Here is a 21,254-nt window from a genome sequence, read left to right as displayed (position 1 = left end):
TTTCTTTAATTTGACTAACATTTGTTCTTTCTTTATATTTGGTTGCTAAAAGTTCTGTCAAAGTGTGTTGGTTAGCTTTATGAAAATTGAACCCAAAAAGTTTTGGGAAATCACACATAAATGGGTTGTTGTAGGGTTTTTTCGGGCTGTATGGCCATGTTCTAGAGGCATTCTCTCCTGACGTTTCGCCTGCATCTATGGCAACCATCCTCAGAGGTAGTGAGGTCTGTTGGAACTAGGAAAAAGGGTTTATATATCTGTAGAATGACCAGGGTGAGACAAAGGACTCTTTTCTGCTGGAGCTAGGTGTGAATGTTTCAACTGACCACACATAAATGAATTCCCTGCTGTCTTCTCCCCCCCCCCCCCCGCGCCCCCACAGCATTTCATAAATGACAATCAGGACAAGTGATACCAGACAATATCAGATTGTGGTCAAGATAGCAAAAATTACTAATGAGAAAGAATACACAAGCTAGGAGAGGTGCAGCAGTTTGCTTTTGCCTGAGTTTAAGGCGAAGGACAAGACTCTGCCCTCTCCCCTGTTTCTTCTATTATTTTTGTACTTTGATTTCAATTTACAAAAACTGAATTCAGGGCTGAAGATAAAGGAGAGAAGTGAGAGGAGGAGAGAGAAACTGGGACATTTCAAAAGCAGCTGGAAAAGGCGGGATGACAGCAGATCGATTGGCAATGTCTTGCCAAATTGCGACAGTTGGAGGGTATGCACGTTTCTTGAATCAGACCAATATTGACAAAAGTAATTTGTTTCTTATTTATTTATTTATTTATTTATTTATACACATACATGTACATATAATATATATTTATATACAGACTAAAACCTTCTAGAGCTAATAGAACAGAATGGCCTCTCACGTTGCTTGTCTAAGAGATTGCTTTGTTGGATCTGTCAGCCAAATATCTGCCCCGGAACCTTTTGGAGGCTAAATTAAATTAAAATAACAAGAAATATGCAAATTAAATTAAAATAACAAGAAATTCTCTTCTTTAAAACTTGTTATTTTTTTATGTTAAATGCTGCAGGGGGGATCCCTACAGTCTTATATAAAAGTTTTGTAAGGCCCTTTTACACAACCAGCCATGGCATTGTGACTCAGCCTTCACTGCCATGATTGCATCCTTTGCAGTCCTAGGATTTGTAATCTGGTGAGGCACTCGACTAGTCTGTTTTTTTAATTGTGTCAGAAGCAGCTTGGGAATATATTGCAAGCTGCTTCTGGTGTGAGAGAATTGGCTGTCTGCAAGGACGTTGCCTAGGGGATGCCTGGATGTATTACCATCCTGTGGGAAGTTTCTCTCATGTCCCCACACGGAAAGCTGTGGCTGACAGATGGGAGCTCACCCCTATTGTGCCACCGCGGCTCCAGTGGAGAATGCTACATACTCTTCCCTTAACTACAAATCCCATTGAGTTATAGTGGAATCATAGCACTATAATTGTGTAGTGCAAAAGGGTCCACAGAGGCTTTCAGGAAAAAAATAATATTCCAGAGAAGTTGGTGAGAGTCTTAAAAGCAGCATGGAGATTACATGCATAGTGGGTGATGTTAGGTCAATTATCCATTGATATAACTTACTATTGTCACAATACAATGGCTGATTGTGAGGCATTGGTATATACACCATTTCCTTGGAGGAAGAGTTGGTTAAATATATAACTAGCTACACTAGTGTTAAGTGATCCTTCACTGAAATATTTAACACTGCTTATTTCTCTTCATATAAATACATACACACACAAAAGACACACAATATAATCACTGCACACCTCTTCTTTTCAGGACCAAAGTAGACACAACATTTGTCATGTAATTTAACCATATGTACAGTAGTCTCGCTAATCCAACCTTCGCTTATCCGACATTCCGTCTAATCCAACACTCTTATCCAACTCCCCCGTTTTCCTCCAGTATTTTCCCTTCAATTAAAGGAGTGCTCCTCAACTCTGTCTCCATTCCCAATAGGTGAAAAAGGCAAGACGAGGAGGCAGGAAAGGGGGAAAAGAGGCAGGACCGTCCTTGCTCCTTCCCTCTGTGATTTCCACTATACTCTTCTGCATCCGGGCACGGCCTGATGGGCCATTCTAGCCCATCAGTATTCTAGGTGTCTAGCACTTTGTTGAACAGGTAACAGTAGGAGATCCTGTATTATCTGACATTTTTGCTTATCCTATGTTCCGCCGGCCTGTTTATGTCGGATAAGCGAGACTATTGTAGTTGCTTTTTAAAATATATGTTCCTGGAGGCAGTAGTATTTGAGCCAACCTAAGACCCAATTACAAGGAATGCAGGACTTTAGCCTCTTGTCTCGTCTTGGTCCCAGCAGGGAGCGCCTCCTCCCACTGAAGTTGCTGTTTATTTTTTAAAAAAAAAACAACAAAACAAGGGTAAAGTACGTGACAAATGTCAGTGTCTAGTTTGGCACTAAATCGCAGCTTATTCCCAACTCCTGGTCAAAACTATATTTGTAACATTAGAAAAGTCTCGAAGGAGTGATTAGTAAATAACATTCTTTTGTCTTCCCACGCTTTCAAGCTCCCACTTTGTAAGGGCTGTTTTCAAACAAACAATTCTCTGCCCCGCATCATTGGGGAGTAGTTCGTATCTTAATAAATTATAGGCCTTTGTCATCAAAGGTTATGGAAATCCGCTCTGCAATTAAAGAATTAAAGCACAACAATAAGCAGGAACAAACGGATGCCAGTATTAAAGGGGAAGATGAGGTAGTTCAGAGTTCATTGTTTGCTCCAGTTTTCCAACTAAGAAGAGATCCAACTAAGTTGCTATTTACTCAGTCCATCGCACGATAGGAAGAGATCCAGCCTGATGTTGATGCTGTAGGCCAGTGGTTCTCAACCTGGGGTCCCCAGATGTTTTTGGCCTACAACTCCCAGAAATCCCAGCTAGTTTACCAGCTGTTAGGATTTCTGGGAGTTGTAGGCCAAAAACATCTGGGGACCCCAGGTTGAGAACCACTGCTGTAGGCAACTGTGAGATAGGCATGGAATAGGATGGAATGGTGATCTGTTGTTAGATCAGTGGTTCTCATCTTGTGGGTCCCTGGATGTTTTGGCCTTCAACTCCCAGAAATCCTAATAGCTGGTAAGGTGGTTGGGATTTTTTGGGAGTTGTAGGCCAAAACACCTAGGGACCCACAGATTGAGAACCACTGTGTTAGATAAATATGTGAATGGACCTTTTAAGATCATCACCAGACGTACATGATCCTAGGTCCCATCTATACTGTCATTTAATGAAGTTTGAATTGCTTTGTATTGGTCAGTGTGGACTCATATAATGCAAGTTGAACTGGGTTATATAAGTCTACACTTAAATGCAGTATATTTGCATTCTGAAACTGCATTATATGGCAGTGCAGACGGGGTCCTAGTCCCAAGGAATATAAACTCTGCCACAAATAGAGCTGAAATTAATTCTGAAGGTTAGACCTTAAAATGTTTCGTACTGAGAAAGCTGAACCTTTGAAATCTGTAAGTTTTGGGGTATGATGCATTGATTTGGAAATGTTGCTCAATGCCTGCTGAAAGAATCTTTGCGTTTAGGCCCAAGCAATGAGCTGGGCACATTGCTTGTAGTTGTTTTTCAATTATGATCTCTACGGACTTGTCTACAGGAAAAAAATCATACCTCAAAGGGACTCTTATCCTGTGACAACTCATTTGATATGCCTTTTTTTGGGATTTAATCCTTTTTTAAAAACAAAGAAAAAGACTTGCCTTTTCTCCTACTCCTAAAGAATTCCTGATGTTTTGGTTATGTGGGCCATCTATCCAGGTGGCATCACTTTGCTATGTAGTTGGGTGGAAGAGTCAAGGGTGGGTGGTGAGCATTCCCACCTGGGTGCTGCTCATTGACCGTGATAAATATATATAATATAATATAATATAATATAATATAATATAATATAATATAATATAATATAATAATATAATATAATTTCCACCAGGAAGTGGCTCCCTCCTGGCTTTAATTTTATTTCTTTTTTAAAAAAGAAGGTGTGCAAATACATGCATATGTATTAACATTGGTATAACTCCACTTAACAGAAAATACACTTATTGGTGTGTATGATGGGGCGGGGGGAGTGGAGCACTCATGTGATTGAAAATAATGCAAAGGATTGGAAATACAGACCACTCACTAACAGCAAGGTGAATTCACCAAATGGAAATGTGTGGCCAGATAATGCCATCTTACCACAATGTGATATGTGTGATGTTAAGGGGTCACTGCAGGGCTCAGGGAATGTGGATCAGGAAAATGCGGTGTTGGACATTACAGGAAAAGAGACTAAATTGCAAGGGGAAAAAGCTTCCTGACAGTAAGGACTATTCTTCAGTGGAATATGCTGCCTGGGACAATGGTAGGTAAAGATAAAGGTTTCCCCTGACATTAAGTCTACTCATTTCCGACGGGGGGTGGTGGTGGTGAAGCTCATCTTCATTTCTAAGCTGAAGAGCCGGCATTGTCCGTAGACGTCTCCAAGGTCATGTGGCTGGCGTGACTGCATGGAATGCTGTTACGTTCCTGCCAAAATGGTACTTATTGATCTACTTATGTTTGTATGTTTTCTAACTACTAGGTTGGCAGAAGTTGGGGTTAACAGTGGGAGCTCACCCTACTCCCCAGATTTGAACCGTCAACCTTCCAATCAGCAAATTCAGCAGCTCAGTGGTTTAACCCGCTGTGTCACCAAGGGACCTGGGACAATGGTAGAGCCTTTCTGGGGGCTTTTAAGCAGTGGCTGTATGGCCATCTGGCAGGGGTGCTTTGATTGTGTGTTCCTGTATGGTAGATTGGGGTTGGACTGCATTGCCCTTGGGATCTCTTCCAATTTTATGATACTATGGTATAACTTTGTTCATCAGTGTGGACAAGCCCTAAGATTGTGGATGTCATTCAAGACATAACTAGTTTAGAGCAGAAAGTTGGACTTCAGCTCTAGTTTTGACAGAGTGCAATCGCTTTCGAAATACAGGCCAAGAAGTTGGAACTTTTTCTCATCCATAGTCCTGTTCTTGCTGGAAAATGGACCTCACACTCTTTTAGTGTCACCTACCATTAGCGTTCTGCTACCAGATTTGTTGGGCTGATAGGTAAATGGAGACAAAACAGGAGTTTCCAGAGGGCAGGAAAGATGGTTGCTTAGCTTTGAAGTCTTTTGTAGATCTTTCCAGCTCACCTTTCCATGTCGTTCCTGCTTCTCCCAACCTTTAGAACAGTAAGGAGGAGGCCAGAGAAGTGATGGAAAGGAAGAGAAGCAATGTGGCCGACTGAGAGATGAGTGAGGAAGGAGAGCTGGACCTCAAACCAGCCGATCTTTCCACCTTCCGGTCCCCAAGTTTCTGTTGGGGACGGAAGTTGTTCTTTATTGGGGGCCCACTGGAGGAATCGGTTGAACGCAGTTCAGATGGGAAAGCTTCTACCTATTAAGAGAAAGAGAAAAAGAAACTCACACCAGGGAAAGTGGCAAAATGGGAGGAACCTTTGGGTTTATGGGGAAGGCATGGGATGTATGTGGTCCTCTGAATTCCCAAATGCTCCCCCTCGAAACTTTCCCATCCCTTTCCATCCCTACTCACCACTTTGGGTGGCACCAGGATTGGGTCCGTAAAGAGGGTCCAAATGACTACCTCATTGCATTGTGGGGTAGTGAGGGAGCCACGGTAGCGGTAATAGGTGGTAAGGTTTGTGGTGCCCAAAAGGTCCAGCAGAGAGACGGTGCTCCTGAGATCTTTATCTTGGTCTACACAGGGAAAAGGAAAAATGGTCACTGTAAAAATGTATACCAACTTCAAGCTAGCATTAACAATAAGTACACTGGCCAACACACATTTTGGTGCCACAAATGTTAGCCCTGTTTCTGGGTATATTTGACCTGCTGATTCCAAAAATGGCACCGCTTTCCTCCATCAGCTCTAGTTTTCAAGCTACAAGATATAAACCATATACCAGTCACCATCTGTTCACCCATAGAAAAACCCATCTATACTGCCATATAAAATCCAGATAATTTTCTTTGAACCGGATTATATGGCAGTGTAGACTCCTGTAATCCAGTTCAAAGTAGATAATGTGGGTTATCTTTGATAATCTGGATGGTATGGTAATGTAGAAGGGGCCTTAGTGTCTAAGGTGCTACAAGATCCCTTTACAGAGCCTCAGGGCCCTTCTACACAGCGATATAACGCAGAATATCAAGGCAGATAATCCACAAGATCTGATTTGAACTGGGTTATCTGAGTCCACACTGCCATATAACCCAGTTCAAAGCAGATAATCTGGGATTTTATACAACTGTGTGGAAGGGACCCAAGGTTGATAATCCACAATATCTGCTTTGAACCGGATTATCTGAGTCCACACTGCCATATAATCCAGTTCAATGTGGACTTTACACAGCTGTGTGGAAGGGGCCTGGATCCCAGGATCTGATACCAGATTATCTGTTTCTTCTTCTTCATATTATTATTGTTGTTATTATTAATAGTTTATTTATATGCTGTCCTCTCTTCCCAAGGGGACTCAGGTTATCTGGCAGTGGAGACTCATATATTCCAGTTCAAAGCAGATAATCTGATCCTGGAATAAAGGGCAGTGTAGAAGGACCCTCAATTTAGTATCTAGCAAATTTTCAGGGGAGATTTGCTCAACGACCCTATTCATTTATCTCTTTAGCATCCCATAGTATCCATAAAAAATTTCTCTAGCGCCACATTTCAGATGTGCTGATTTCCTTCCACACCCATACATAACAATCAGAGGGGAAAAACATTATTGTATATAAAAGTAATACATGAACAGATTAATGATAGCTCCTAGTTCAGTATTAAGGCATAAACAAGATATTGGAATCCTCATGGACAACAAGTTAAACAAGAGCCAACAATATCATGCGGCGGCAAAAAAACAAAAACAAAAAACAAAGAAACAACAAATGGGATTTTGGTCCGCATCAATAGGAATCTAGTGTCCAGATCCAGGAAAGTCATGCTACTCCTCCATTCTGTCTTGGTTAGACCACACCTGGAATATTGTGTCCAATTCTGGGCACCACAATTGAAAGGAGATGTTGACAAGCTGGAATGTGTCCAGAGGAGGGTGACTAAAATGATCAAAGGTCTGGAGAACAATCCTTATGAGGAGCGGCTTAAAGAGCTGGACATGTTTAGCCTGCAGAAGAGAAGGCTGAGGGGAGACATGATGAGGGTCATGTATAAATATGTGAGAGGAAGTCATAGGGAGGAGGGAGCAAGCTTGTTTTCTGCTGCCCTGGAGACTAGGATGCGAAACAATGGCTTCAAACTACAGGAAAGGGGATTCTGCCTGAACCTAGCTGTGAGAACTGTTCAGCAGTGGAACTCTTTGCCCTGGAGTGTGGTAGAGACTCCTGGAGTGTGGTGAAGGCTCCTTCTTTGGAGGTTTTTAAACAGAGGCTGGATGGTCATCTGTTGGAAGTCTTTGAATGCGATTTTCCTGCTTCTTAGCAGGTGGTGACTGGATGGCCCTGGAGGTCTCGTATAACTCTATGATTCTACGATTCTAAGGTCAACTATCACCAATTTATTGCAAAGTCAAGGATTCTTGTAAAATGGGGTTCATCTGGAAGGGAATAATTATAATAATTGCATTGTTTTCACATTGATTAAAGTCTATAATGAAGAAATGGCAGAATATGGTTTGTCAGGAGTGGGCAGAACCTTGACTTAGCCAACAGACTCACCTTTTTCAGGGACTTTATCGAGGTTCTTTATAAATTCTTCCCAGGCTTCGGCTGCCTTTCCCTTCGACTTAGCCGCCTCTGAGCCCTGATGGAAAAAGACATTGGTCAGATGTAACACAGAAGAAGTGAAGAAAGAGCCCAGAAGTTCTTCAGTATCTTATTTGATTTTCCCCTAACTGTCATGGTTCCACCCTAAACAACAGTTTAAAGTGGTGTCAAACTGCATTAACTCTGCAGTATAGATGCACCCCCTTGGTTAAGGTTTCCCTTGACATTAAGTCTAGTCATGTCAAATTCTGAGAGGTGGTGAACATCTCAATTACTAAGCCGAAGAGCCGGCATTGTCCAGAGATGGTTCCAAGTTCATGGAGCACCATTAGATTCCCACAGAAGTGGTACCTACTGATCTACTCACATTTGCATGTTTTTGAACTGCTAGGTAGGCAGAAGCTGGGCCTAACAGTGGGAGTTCACCCCACTCCCCAGATTCGAACTGCCAACCTTTCGGTCAGCAAGTTCAGCAGCTCAGTGGTTTAATCCGCTGCACCACCGAGGCTCCTCAATGCACCCCCAAATATCACAAAATGGGTACAAGCTGATATTACAATAGATTTTGTGAGATGGTATGATCTTTCTTTCCCTTACCTCAAGAAAAAATCCCAGCACAGCAATGCCTTCTGGGTCCTTCACAGCATCCGATATATTCATGTTGTTTTTGGTGTGCACAATATGTAACTGTGGAGGGCAAAAACACGATTAGCTTGGCACGCATCTATTCGTGGGTATGTTAAAACCACTACATGCTGGAAATATGTCATCATGGGTTCTTTTGTTTCTTGGGCCATTTCTCACATCTAGCAGACTTTAGCTTGGAAACCTTTATATTAACCCAAACTATATAGAATCTGTACCACAAGTTATGCAGCATTTTGCAAAGAACGCTTGAAAAATTTGGATTATATCAGTAGCCATGCTCGCTTGGACATTCTGGGACTTCATAAAAGAGTGCATCTACACCAGGCATGGTCAAACTTTGGTCCTCCAGGTGTTTTGGACTTCAACTCCCACCATTCCTAACAGCCTCAGTGGCTTAAGCAGCTGAATGGGAAAAGGAAAGGACCCAAGGCTGGTAGGGATTGTGGGAGTTGAAGTCCAAAACATCTGGAAGGCCAAAAATTGTCCATGCCTGGTCTACACTTCATGCAATTTAACACCAATTTAATTGCTCTTGGTCAATGCTATAGAATCATGGGAGTTGCTGCCTTCTCGGTCGAAGGGTGCCGATGCTTCACCAGACTACAACTCCCAAGATTCCATAGCACTGAGCCCTGGCAGTTCCAGTAGCGTCAAACTGCATTAATTCTACAGTGTAGATGTACTCAGAGAGGCTGAAAGTGAAAGATTCCAATCTCTGAATTAGTTTGATTGAGTCCAATAACTCTGAATATTACTGGCAATGACTATGCTTGGCTGGGGGATGCTGGGAGTTCCAGTCTCCAAATTAACATTTCCAAGCTCCATTTACTGTTTGGATAGGGAAAGCTACAGAGGGAGAAATAATCCCAAGAAAGGCATTGAAGGCATTTCAAGCTTCAAAAGAGGGAGCTCCAAGTCCCTGGAAGGAGAAGAATATGTCCTCACCTCCATAGAGTAGCGTTTACTGTCAATAGTGTGCTCAGATCCTGGCTTGGAGACACCATCTCCCCAATGGAGGTGGAAGGATTTAGCTGTATATAATGATGGAAGGCCATGTCCGCTAAGAGAGAGCCCATCTTCAAGTTCTATGTCAACTGCAGGGAAGAAGAAAAGAAGGAATATGTTTTTGCAACTGTTGGAAACTCTAGCATTCTTCTCTAATAAAACCACCATGCGTGCATCTGCAATATAGAATTAATACAGTTTGACACCACAACATCCGTAGGGAGACTAAGGTGATTGTTTATAAAGCTATTGTCCTCCCAACCCTGTATATGTCTACGAAACGTGGACTGTCTACAGACTTCACACTCAACTCCTAGAACAGGGGTCCTCAGACTAAGGCCCGAGGGCCAAATCTGGCTCCCTAAGGTCATTTACCTGGCCCTCACTCAGGGTCAACCTAAATCTGAAACGACTTGAAAGCATACAGCAGCAATAACAACAACAGAGAATGGCTTCTCTGTGTAGTCCTGAGGTTGTGAGAGTGGTCCATCATTTCTGTGTTCTCAAAATTATTATTATTACTATGTATTTAGACTTGGGTCTCATCCCAAACACCCAGAAATCAATCTATCTATCTATCTATCTATCTATCTATCTATCTATCTATCTATCTAAAGCAGGGATCCTCAAACTAAGGCCCCGGGGCCAGATACGGCCCTCCAAGGTCATTTACTTGGCCCTCGCTCAGGGTCAACCTAAATCTGTAATGACTTGAAAGCACACAACAACAACAATCCTATCTCATCAGCCAAAAGCAGGCCCACACTACCCATTGAAATACGAATACGTTTATGATTCCAACAGTTTTGCCTTCAAAAAATCCTCCAAATGTATTGGAAAGTCAGGCAAACAAATGTCAGCATGATGGAAGAAGCAAAGAACACCAGCACTGAAGTGATGCTCCTATGACATCAACTCCACTGGACTGGCCACGTTGTCCGAATGCCCGATCACCATCTCCCAAAGAAGTTACTATACTCTCAACTCAAGAATGGGACAGAAAATTGTTGGTGGCAGGAAAAGAGATTTAAAGATGGGTTTAAAGCCAACCTAAAAAACTGTGGTATAGACACTAAGAAGCCCTGATCCTCGAGTGCTCAAAGTGGAAGTCAGCTGTGACCAGCAGTGCTGCAGAATTCAAAGAGGCACGATAGGGTGAAAGAGAGAAACATGGCAAGAGGAAGGCATGCCAAGCCAACCTTGACTGGCACCTCCTTCCATCTGGAAACTGATGTCCTCACTGTGGGAGAATAGGCGGATCAAGAATAGGGCTCCACAGCTACCTACAGACCAACTGCCAAGACACTACACTTGGAGGACCATCATCCTTGGCCTACGAGGGATTGCCTAAGTAAGTCAGTTCCATTTGTTTCAACAACGCAATTACAAGACAGCAGGCTGGCGCAATAAAGCCATAATTATATAGTGTGAAAAGGCTTTAAGCTAATATCAGTCATCACAGCTATTTTATGGAACAGTCACCTGTTCTCCCGGTGTTCTTGATCACCAGCAGTTTTTTGCTGTCTTCATAGCCGGTGAGGTTCACTGCGCCCAGTTTAGAGTTAAGGATGGATTCACGTGAAATGATGTTGATGGGGGACTGTCTCTTGCCACCACAATGACCGCTCGATATCCACGTGTTAGGGCCTTGGCAAGGAAAAGCAGAGAAAGAGTCAAGATTGGTCCCCGCATAGTAATTAGTGCTCGATAAAGAAACAGAAAAGAGTTGCCAAGACTCTAGTCCTCATGCAAGCTTGTTATACTCTTACTTCCATCTATAGCCCTCTCATTTAATCTAATCTTAATTTTTAACCAGGCTCTTTTCTCAGGACCTCCTCTGTCTCACCATCTTATCCTTTCTTCATTCTTTTTTTCCTTCCTCACTTTCTCCCTCCCTTTCTCCTTCCCTCTTTTCTTTGATCTTGTCATTTGGGAGTTGTAGTTGCTGGGATCCATAGCTAACATCAAAGAGAATTCTGAACTCCGCCAACGATGGAATTGAACCAAGCTTGGCACACAGAACTCCCATGACCAACAGAAAATACTGGAAGGGTTTGGTGGGCATTGACCTTGAGTTTTGGAGTTGCAGTTCACCTACATCCAGACAGCGCTGTGGACTCAGACAATGATGGATCTGGACCAAACTTGGCATGAATACTCAATATTCCCAATTGTGAACACTGGTGGAGTTTTTGGGAAATAGGCCTTGACATTTGGAAGTTGTAGTAGCTGGGATTTATAGTTCACCTACAATCAAAGAGCATTCTGAACCCCAGTGATAGAATTGGACCAAACTTCCCACACAGAACCCCCATGACCAACATAAAATATTGTGTTTTCTTATTGTCTTGGCGACCCCTCTGATACCCCCTTGTGACTTCCCCAGGGGTCCCAACCCCTAGGTTGGGAAACACTCATTTAGAGGTTTTTCCCATATTCTTCCTGTGTCCTTTTTATTCCCAATTGTGAACACTGGTGGAGTTTGGGGAAAATAGGCCTTGACATTTGGGAGTTGTAGTTGCTGGGATTTATAGTTCACCTACAATCAAAGAGCATTCTGAACCCCAGTGATAGAATTGGGCCAAACTTCCCACATAGAACCCCCATGACCAACAGAAAATACTGTGATTTCTGATAGTCTTTGGTGACCCCTCTGCAACCCCCCTTGCGACCCCCCCCCCCCCCCGTGGTCCTGACCACCAGGTTGAGAAATGCTGGTCTATCGGGAGTGCTTTGATTGTGCCTTCCCACATGGCTGGGGGTTGGACTGGATGGCCATTGGGGGTCTCTTCTAGCTCTAGGATTCTATATCAGAAATAGACAATACAGCATCTAATTAATACACTTTTTCTCTCCCGACCACCATCTCATCCTGACCAAGGCCAACCCTTTTGGGATCCAAACGTTTCCCATCTTTCCTTCACTTTCTGCCTCCGAAAGAGAAGAGGAAGGGGAGGAAAGGGTAGGGAGGGGGCTTGGGGAGAACCCCTGCCCTTCCGGCCTGCCCACCCCGCTCTGCCCGACATGTGGCCCCCGAGTTAGAAAGACATGTGGCCCCCGAGTTTCCCATGCCTGCTCTAAAGAATAAGGTTTTCTTCTAGGGCTGGGCTATTCGTTTCGTTAATTCGTTAATTCGTTAAAAATTCGTTATTTTTTTAATTACGAAACGATAACAAAACTTTTTTTTAACCTGGAAGTGTTTTTAAATATCGAAACGGCAGGCGCCAAAAAATTTTGTATTTCCGTCCATTTCGGAAATACGTAAGATGGCCGCCTGCTGATGCTTGCTGGGAGCTCTGCCGGCTGAGCAAGCGAGGGAGAGGGCGAGCGAGAGGGGCGAGCGAGCGGCGACGGTGAGAGCCATTCAGCTGTGAAACTCTCTGCCCCAGAGGGAGTGCGGTGGAGACTCTTTGAAACAGAGGCTGGATGGCCATCTGTCAGGGAAGGGCTTGGTGGGCCATTGACCTTCAGTTTTGGAGTTGTAGTTCCCCTACATCCAGAGACCACTACAGACTCAAACAATGATGGATCTGGACCACACTTGGCCAGCGAGAGGGGCGAGAGAGCAGCGAGCCGAGCGAGAGGGGCGAGAGAGCGGCGAGCGAGAGGGGCGAGAGAGCGGCGAGCCGAGCGAGAGGGGCGAGAGAGCGGCGAGCGAGAGGGGCGAGAGAGCGGAGAGCGAGAGGGGCGAGAGAGCGGCGAGCGAGAGGGGCGAGAGAGCGGAGAGCGAGAGGGGCGAGAGAGCGGCGAGCCGAACGAGAGGGGCGAGCCGAGCGAGAGGGGCGAGAGAGCGGCGAACCGAGCGAGAGGGGCGAGAGAGCGGAGAGCGAGAGGGGCGGGCGAGCGGAGAGCGAGAGGGGCGAGTGAGCAGAGAGCGAGAGGGGCGGGCGAGTGGAGAGCGAGAGGGACTCAAACAATGATGGATCTGGACCACACTTGGCAAAAGCACTCAATATACACCCAAATATGAACACAGATGGAGTTTGCGGGAAATAGACCTTGACATTTGGGAGTTTTAGTTACGGGGATTTATGGTTCACCTGCAATCAAAGAGCGTTCTGAACCCCACAAGCGGCGAGCGAGAGGGGCGAACGAGCGGCGAGCGAGCGAGAGGGCCCGCCAGAGTGAGTGCCTGCCTTCCCTCCTTAATAATAATTTAAATTTAATAATAATAATTTTAATTTCTCCTCCCTATTCTACTAAATTAATAATTAAATTTAAAAAATATTTTAAAAATATTGGAAAAAAAGGGCGCCATCTTTACAAAATGTTTTGTAAATATTTACGAAATTTCGTAAATACCGAACTTTTTTGGGGGAAAATTTTGTAATTATTTTAAATAACGAAACAAAAAAACACCCCAATTACAAAACGATTACAAAACCAAATTTTTGCCTTGTTACCCAGGCCTATTTTCTTCAGATTTTAGGGAGCAAAGAGAATGGCAGCTATTTTGTTTCTTACCACAGTGTGCTTCATTGTAGCACCAGGAATCTATAAAGGAAATAAACAGAGAAGGTATAAACTTAGCTAAAAGAAGTCCAAACATGAACCTATACTGTGGAATCAATACAGTTTGACACTACTTTAACTGTCATGCTCAGTGACAGGAAAGTTATAGCTTTACAAAATCTTTAGTCTCACTAAACTCTCATGATTCTATAGCACTGAATCATGACAGTTAAAGTGGAGTGAAACTGCAGTAATTCACAGTGTAGTCACACAATGGTAGAAATTGATTCCATCAACAAGGAATTCAACTTTCCCCCTCCCCGTCCCATAGCAAAAAAATTGATATTTCCCAGGTGTGGAAGGAGATGCAAAAGTGTTACCTGCAGAACTGGAGTAGTGTCCTCCCAAGAGCAAAAGGACCACCGTAAGAACTGCTCGCACCCAGACAGAAGCCATTGTGTGTTGTGAGAGCTATGAAGAAAAGTATATAATAAAACAAATTAAGTACAGTTCCTAAGTAAGCATGAGTAGATAGAAATCCAGGGAATTTACCAGTTCCTATTTGGCAATGTTGGTTGCAGAGGGAAGAAGGATGACTAGATCACACGGTCAACATATGGCATCTCTATTTTTACTCTTTAAGGTGGTTTTAGCATATTTTCTTTGGCAACCATGAGATGTAGAAACCTGCCATCTTTTGAGCAAAGAATTCAGTTTTCTGTCATTTGGACAGCTCAGATGTTCACAAGGCAGGTGGAATGACAACATGAATGTATGCTAAACATATCGGTGGGTGTGAGTCTGGTAGCCCACAATATAGCAAGGCATACATAGAAATACAATGTGTGCTCAGGTCAAAGGTTAATCTCTGGCTGACAAAAGTTAGTCAATTGGACAGGTCATCTTAAAGTCTGCAAAAGAGAGATAAACTCTGGTACACCTTGAAATGAAGAGCAATTGGAGTGATCACAACGAAAACAAATTACTGGGCAGTCTTCGAGATAGATTCACTACACCAGAATGAGTTGGTAAGGCTTCAAATGCAGAAGAAGAATCTTATTAGATTTTTTTGATGTTTATGTATAACAGCATCTAGACCAGGTATGAGCAAACCCAGTCCTGGGGGCCGGATGCAGCCCTTTGGGCTCCTTTCTCAGACTCTCCTCTCTCTCACCATCCTATCCTTCCATGCTTTTCTCCTTCCTCCTTCCCTCTTTCTCCCTCCCTCTTTCTCCCTCCCTCCATTCCCTTCCATCCTTTTGTCCTTCCTTCTCTTTCCTTCCTCTTTCCCTTTCTTTCTCCCATCCTTCTCTTCCCCCTTTTCTCCCTCCCTCCCTTCTCTTTTTTCTTCCTCCTCCCTTTTCCTTTCCTCCCACCCTTTTGTTTTTCCTTCCTTCCTTCCTTCCTTCCTTCCTTCTCTTTCCTTCCTCTTTCCCTTTCTTTCTCCCATCCTTCTCTTCCTCCTTTTCTCCCTCCCTCCCTTCTCTTTTTCCTTCCTCCTCCCTTTTCCTTTCCTCCCACCCTTTTGTCCTTCCTTCCTTCCTTCCTTCCGTCTTTCCATCCTTCTCTCTTTCTTTCTTTCTTACCTCCCCCCCTTCCTTCCTTCCCTCTTTCTCTTTCCATCCTTCCCTTCCACTCTTTCGGCCTTGCTTCCTCCTTTCCTCCCCCCCCCCTCTCTTTCTCCTTCCATACTTCCCTTCCTCTCTTTTGTCCTTCCTTCCTTCCCTCCTCCTTCCCTCCTTCACTTATATCTCCTTCCATCCTTCCTTTCCTCCCTTTCATCCTTCCTTCCTTAGCTTTTTCCTCCATCCTTACCTCTCTCCCTCTTTCTCCTGCCATCCTTCCCTCCCCTCTTTCCTCCCTCCTTACCTCTCTCCCTCTTTCTCCTTCCATCCTTCCTTTCCTCCCTTTCATCCTTCCTTCTCTTTTTCTTTCCTCCTTCCCTTCCTTCCTTCCATCACTGGGCAGCCAGTCTTCTTCACAGGACGTGCTAGCATGCAACCTCCAAGTTAGAAAGTTAGCCCATGCCTGATCTAGACAGTCCCCATATCTCTAAATCGATTAAATTCAGTCTATGTAACACGTTTTTTGTTTCTGGATTATGAATGTGATTTCCTAATTGGTTCTTTCATGAAAACACGGAAAAAATTTATTAAACTGCAAAAACTTTGTATTTTCAGGACATCCTGCAGCACATTTTGCTATAATTTTTCAAATGAATATCTCATAAAGTCTCAACCAATTCAACATAGTTTGTGACAGCCTCAAAAATAAAGTTTCTGGAGAATAACAACTACTTTAGAAGTAAGTACTACACAATTAATCAGGAAATAAAACTTTCAATCCAGGAACAGACCCCCCCCCCAGATTTTGTTACATAATATTATCTAACTGCATTATGGCAGTGTTATACCTTTCCGTCGTATCTTTGAACATTTTGCAATTGAAACCCAGTACCCATGAAACCATGTAAGTGTGGTCACAATGGAAGAAAAGGAGAGACTGCATCATTATGCTTTTGCTTGAGCCAACTGAGAAGAGAAAAATTCCCTCCTCTCCTCTCCCCTCCTTCTGCTGAATTAATTAAATGTAAAGTATTATTTTAATTTTTCAGCAGTTGAAATAAGGTGAGGAGAATGAGAGGAAAGGGGGAAATACAAACTGGGACAACTTAAAAGCAGCTGAAAAAATTGAAGGACAGGGAATGAAATTGCGATTGTGATTCACAATTGGGACAATTGTAGTGTATGATATTTGGCATGCCAAAGGTATATAAAGTGTTCTCTGTTAGATCCAGCTATAGTTTTGTATCCAAATGAGAAGAAGGAAAGGGATTTCAGTGTGACAAAACAGTTCTAAAAGGCTAGTGCAAGTGTTAAATTTTCTGTGTTGGAGCAAATGCACGAATCACACATTATGTGCAAATTATTGCATGGACATAGTTTTTCCTTCTGTGTAGAGATGAAGGGAAACTATGAGAAGTTGCTGCAGTGAGGAATGTGCATACAAACATAGCAAAAAAAGGGCAAATGTAGATTGTTGAAAATGGTCATCTATTCTATTTTCTTGTGTCTACTCCTGTGCAGGAATAATCACAACTCAGTATCTATTTCATATATACAGTAGAATCTCGCTTATCCAACCTTCGCTCATCCAGTGTTCTGTATTATCCAACACTACCTCCTGCCCGAATTGACAGCTGTTTCAATACATTGCAATATTTTGGTGCTAAATTCACAAATACAGTAATTACTACATAACGTTACCATGTATTGAACTGCTTTTTCTGTCGATTTGTTGTAAAATATGATGTTTTGGTGCTTAATATGTAAAATCAGAATGTAATTCTTGCTTATTATCCAACATTTCCGCTTATCCAATGTTCTGCCGGCCCATTTCTGTTGGAGAAGCAAGACTCTACTGTAGTTCAAAAGGCAATTGGAACAGTTGTCCTTTTCGTAGAGGGACGATGACTTTGTCTTCCAGGGTCTTCAGGCCAGTAACTATAGTCGTTGGATCATTCTGGGATTTGTAGTCCAAGGAACTACATTTTCAAGCTTAGATTTCAAGGTGTGTAGCAGAAGAAATGAACTAGAGACTGGCCTCCCATCAGATTTCCCAAATGTATTATGTTCTGCATTCTTAAGTTGAGGGTTCAATGTCCTGTTGATGCAGCACTACAGTTCTACAACACTACAGTTCTACAACTGTAGAACCCAGCAGTCTTAAAAGAAAGCAAAAAACCCTCCTCAAATCCTTTCAGTAACCTCAAAATGAGCTGAAAGCTAAGCTCAACAAGTGGAAACAATGATAGTTCTTCTGAATGTTACTGCTATTCACAACAACACTAAACGTGAGGAATTGTTGTTGTTGTTGTTTGTTTATTTTTATCCTGCTTTTCTCCCACGGATGGAATTACAAGCAGCCAAAAATATAAAAACTATATAATACAGATAACCATCATCTCCCATCCCAACATATAAACAATACATCAACATGTTGCTGTAACTGGGTTGTTGTAGGTGTTATCGGGCTATATGGCCATGGTCTAGAGGCATTCTCTCCTTACATTTCGCCTGCATCTATGGCAAGCATCCTCAGAGGTAGTGAGGTGAGAATGCTTGCCATAGATGCAGGCGAAACATCAGGAGAGAATGCCTCTAGACCATGGCCATATAGCCCCAAAAAACCTACAACAACCCAGTGATTCCAGCCATGAAAGCCTTTGACAATACATGTTGCTGTAAGTTTTTCAGGCTGTATGGCCATGACCATACAGCCAGAAAAATCTACAGCAACTCGGTGATTCTGGCCAGGAAAGTCTTCGACAATACATTAACATATTGCATTAAACACAAATTACATAAATATCAATAAGCCTAGGAATAATTATATGTATCAGATGGGATAGTCATCAGCATCAACACATTCAAACACAGATAAGACAAATTTCTTAAGAAAATGTCCCCCAATACCTGCTACCCATGAAAACCAAATACATCATCCCTGCTGAGAGACAGTCTACCTGTGAACACTAGATACTAAGAACTAACAACAGAGGCTCAATCTACAGTGCCAGATAATTAATTCAGTTTGATCCTACATTGTATGGTCAGTATTTCAAACTGCATCATATGTCAGTATAGATCCAGACAAGAGATGGAACATCTTCTTGATGTTCTCCTTATCTCCAGACAGAGGCATCGGGTTTTCTGATAGCTTTTATGAAAAGGACACAGGAAGAATACTGGAGGGATTAAGTTTCTAATTAAAAGCCTCTAAACGAGTGTTTCCCAACCTGGGGGTTGAGACCCCTGGGGAAGTCTCGAGCGGGTATCAGAGGGGTGGCCAAGAACATAAGAAAGCACAGTATTTTATGTTGGTCATGGGGGTTCTGTGTGGGTTCTGTGTTGGCCCAATTGTCTCATTGGTGGGGTTCAGAATGCTCTTTGGTTGTAGTTGAACCATAAATCCCAGCAACTACAACTCCCAAATGTCAAGGTCTATTTCCCCTAAACTCCATTAGTGTTCACATTTGGGCATATTGAGTATTCGTGCCAAGTTTGGTCCAGATCCATCGTTGTTTGAATCCACAGTGCTCTCTGGGTGTAAGTGAACTACAACTCCAAAATTCAAGGTCAGTGCTCACCAAACCCTTCCAGTATTTTCTGTTGGTCATGGAAGTTCTGTGTGTCAGGTTTGATTCAATTCCATCATTGGTGGAGTTTAGAATACTCTTTGATTGTAGGTGAACTATAAATCCCAGCAACTACAACTCCCAAATGGCAAAATCGATCCCCCCCCCGCAACTCTACCAGTATTCAAATATGAGCGTATGGGATATTTGTGCCAAATTTGGTCCAGTGAATGAAAATACATCCTGCATATCAATTCATAACAGTAGCAAAACTACAGTTATGAAGCAGCAATGAAAATAATGTCGCCACAACATGAGGAACTGTATTAGGTATTAGGAAGGTTGATAAACGCTGCTCAAAACTTACAAAAAGTTTTGTTTAATCACAGATAAATGCTTTGTTTGCATTGTCTGTTTGGATGCTCTGTTTCTGTATCCATCGGATGTCCAGAAACAAACCACTGTTAAGAAATACTTATGTGAAACTAATTTATCTTTTCCAAATGAACCTGTTTGCTTCTATTGGGGGTCTTTTAGTGGTGGCCCCTGGAGGGGACCAGTCCATTCACCCAAACACCCCTCCATTTGTCCCCCCAACTCCAAGGAGGCTCACTTACCTGCCAAGTGGCTATCTGTTTCCCTCCTGCTGGACAAGGTGATACCAGAGGTGGTAAGAGAGCATCCAGCTTCTTTTACAAATATACATATATATGCATTAAGGTCACCGCCCAGTCTGCTACTGGGGCGGGTGGAATTACCGAGAAAGGGAGGGTAGTAGATTACAAGGAAGGAGGAGGGAAGGAGAAGATGCAGGCAGGGAGGCAAGCTGGAGAAAGTTAGCCAGGCTCCTGACAGTTCCATGGGTTCAGCACCATTCCTGCGGAGAGAAGAGAGTTGGTGAACAAGGGATGTGAGCAAGCAAGTTACACAATTTAGGAAATGATCACGCCTTTCAACACGACAAAGGGCACGTTCCAGTTTCTCAAAGGTAGCTTCTTGCCCACCCAGAAGACAGGCACTGGTCTAACTACTAGATCATGCTCCCTTTGGAAAAAGTAGTTTCTTAACTTCTACAAGGTGCTTGCTTACCTTTTAGAGCAGGTATGGGCAAACTTTGACCCTTCAGGTGTTTTGGACTTCAACTCGCACAATTCCTAACAGCCTACCGGCTGTTAGGAATTGTGCGAGTTGAAGTCCAGAACACCTGGAGGGTCAAAGTTTGCTCATGTCAGTTTTAGAGGATGAAGGAGTGCTCTGCAATCCAAACCTTTACATCCACACTGTAGAATTGATGCACTTTGACATCACTTTAACCACAAGGGAGGGGAAAGAAAAGGAGCTGAGGCTGTTAGGAGTTGTGGGAGTTGAAGTCCAAAACACCTGGAGGGTCGAAGTTTGCTCATGCCAGTTTTAGAGGATGAAGGAGTGGACAACAATCCAAACCTTTACATCTACACTGTAGAATTTATATACTTTGACACCACTTTAACCACAAGGAAGGGAAAAGGAAAAGGCCCGAGGCTGTTAGGAGTTGTGGGAGTTGAAGTCCAAAACACCTGGAGGGTTGAAGTTTGCCCATGCCTGTTTTAGAGGATGAAGGAGTGGTCTGCAATCCAAACCTTTACATCTACACTGTATAATTGATGCACTTTGACACCACTTTAACCACAAGGGAGGGAAAAGGAAGGGGCCCAAGGCTGTTAGGAATTTTGGGAGTTGAAGTCCAAAAACACCTGGAAATCATGGCAAAGAAAGCTACAAAACTTATAGTTTTACTGAACCTTTAGCCTTCTACATCAAAGAGTGCTGTGTTTCACCAAAAGACAACACCCCAGATTGCTTAGAATTGAGCCAATGCAGTTAAAAGTGGTGTCAAACTGCATTAATTCTACAGTGTAGTTGCACCCTATGTCACTCTAAACCAGGCATGGGCAAACTTCGGTCCTCCCAGTGTTTTGGACTCCAACTCCTATAATTCCTAACAGCTGGTAGGCTGTTAGGAATTGTGGGAGTTGAAGTCCTAAACACCTGGAGGGCCAAAGTTTACCCATGCCTGCTCTAAACTCCAGTCTTCTACTAGTAACCTAGAACAACTACAGGCATCCCTCCTCATCCGTGATTTAGACTTGCACAAATTTGATTATTTGCGGATTTGATTTAAAATGTTCTCCCTGGGTATCTTTAGGACCTCCAATGT

General features: G+C 43.1%; 1 protein-coding gene across 1 annotated transcript; it reads right to left on the bottom strand.

Annotated features, from left to right (window-relative positions):
• Window positions 1-784: 784 nt before the first annotated feature.
• LOC132779356 (carbonic anhydrase 4-like) lies at window positions 785-19,982 on the bottom strand. The gene is made up of 10 exons (XM_067469819.1): window positions 19,675-19,982; window positions 14,301-14,391; window positions 13,933-13,962; window positions 10,951-11,115; window positions 9,409-9,557; window positions 8,413-8,502; window positions 7,768-7,852; window positions 5,627-5,790; window positions 5,227-5,470; window positions 785-947 (listed from the first exon to the last, which is right to left on the bottom strand). The coding sequence occupies exons 2-9, from the start codon at window positions 14,374-14,376 to the stop codon at window positions 5,258-5,260; spliced, it is 972 nt and encodes a 323-aa protein (XP_067325920.1). The 5' UTR covers window positions 14,377-14,391; window positions 19,675-19,982; the 3' UTR covers window positions 785-947; window positions 5,227-5,257.
• Window positions 19,983-21,254: the final 1,272 nt, after the last annotated feature.

Source organism: Anolis sagrei, chromosome 6 (assembly GCF_037176765.1).
Source record: "Anolis sagrei isolate rAnoSag1 chromosome 6, rAnoSag1.mat, whole genome shotgun sequence".
In the NCBI taxonomy this organism is placed as follows: Eukaryota; Metazoa; Chordata; class Lepidosauria; order Squamata; family Dactyloidae; genus Anolis; species Anolis sagrei.
This window is presented reverse-complemented; position numbering and strand designations above follow the sequence as displayed.

What these genes read in the sequence shown, in the direction of transcription:
- LOC132779356 (XM_067469819.1), bottom strand. Translation starts at nt 14,376, where the DNA reads ATGGCTTCTGTCTGGGTGCGAGCAGTTCTTACGGTGGTCCTTTTGCTC. An exon ending in CTACAATGAAGCACACTGTG is followed by an intron (nt 11,116 to 13,932) that starts GTAAGAAACAAA and finishes TTCCTTGCCAAG; the next exon opens with GCCCTAACACGTGGATATCG. An exon ending in CAAGAACACCGGGAGAACAG is followed by an intron (nt 9,558 to 10,950) that starts GTGACTGTTCCA and finishes TCTTCCCTGCAG; the next exon opens with TTGACATAGAACTTGAAGAT.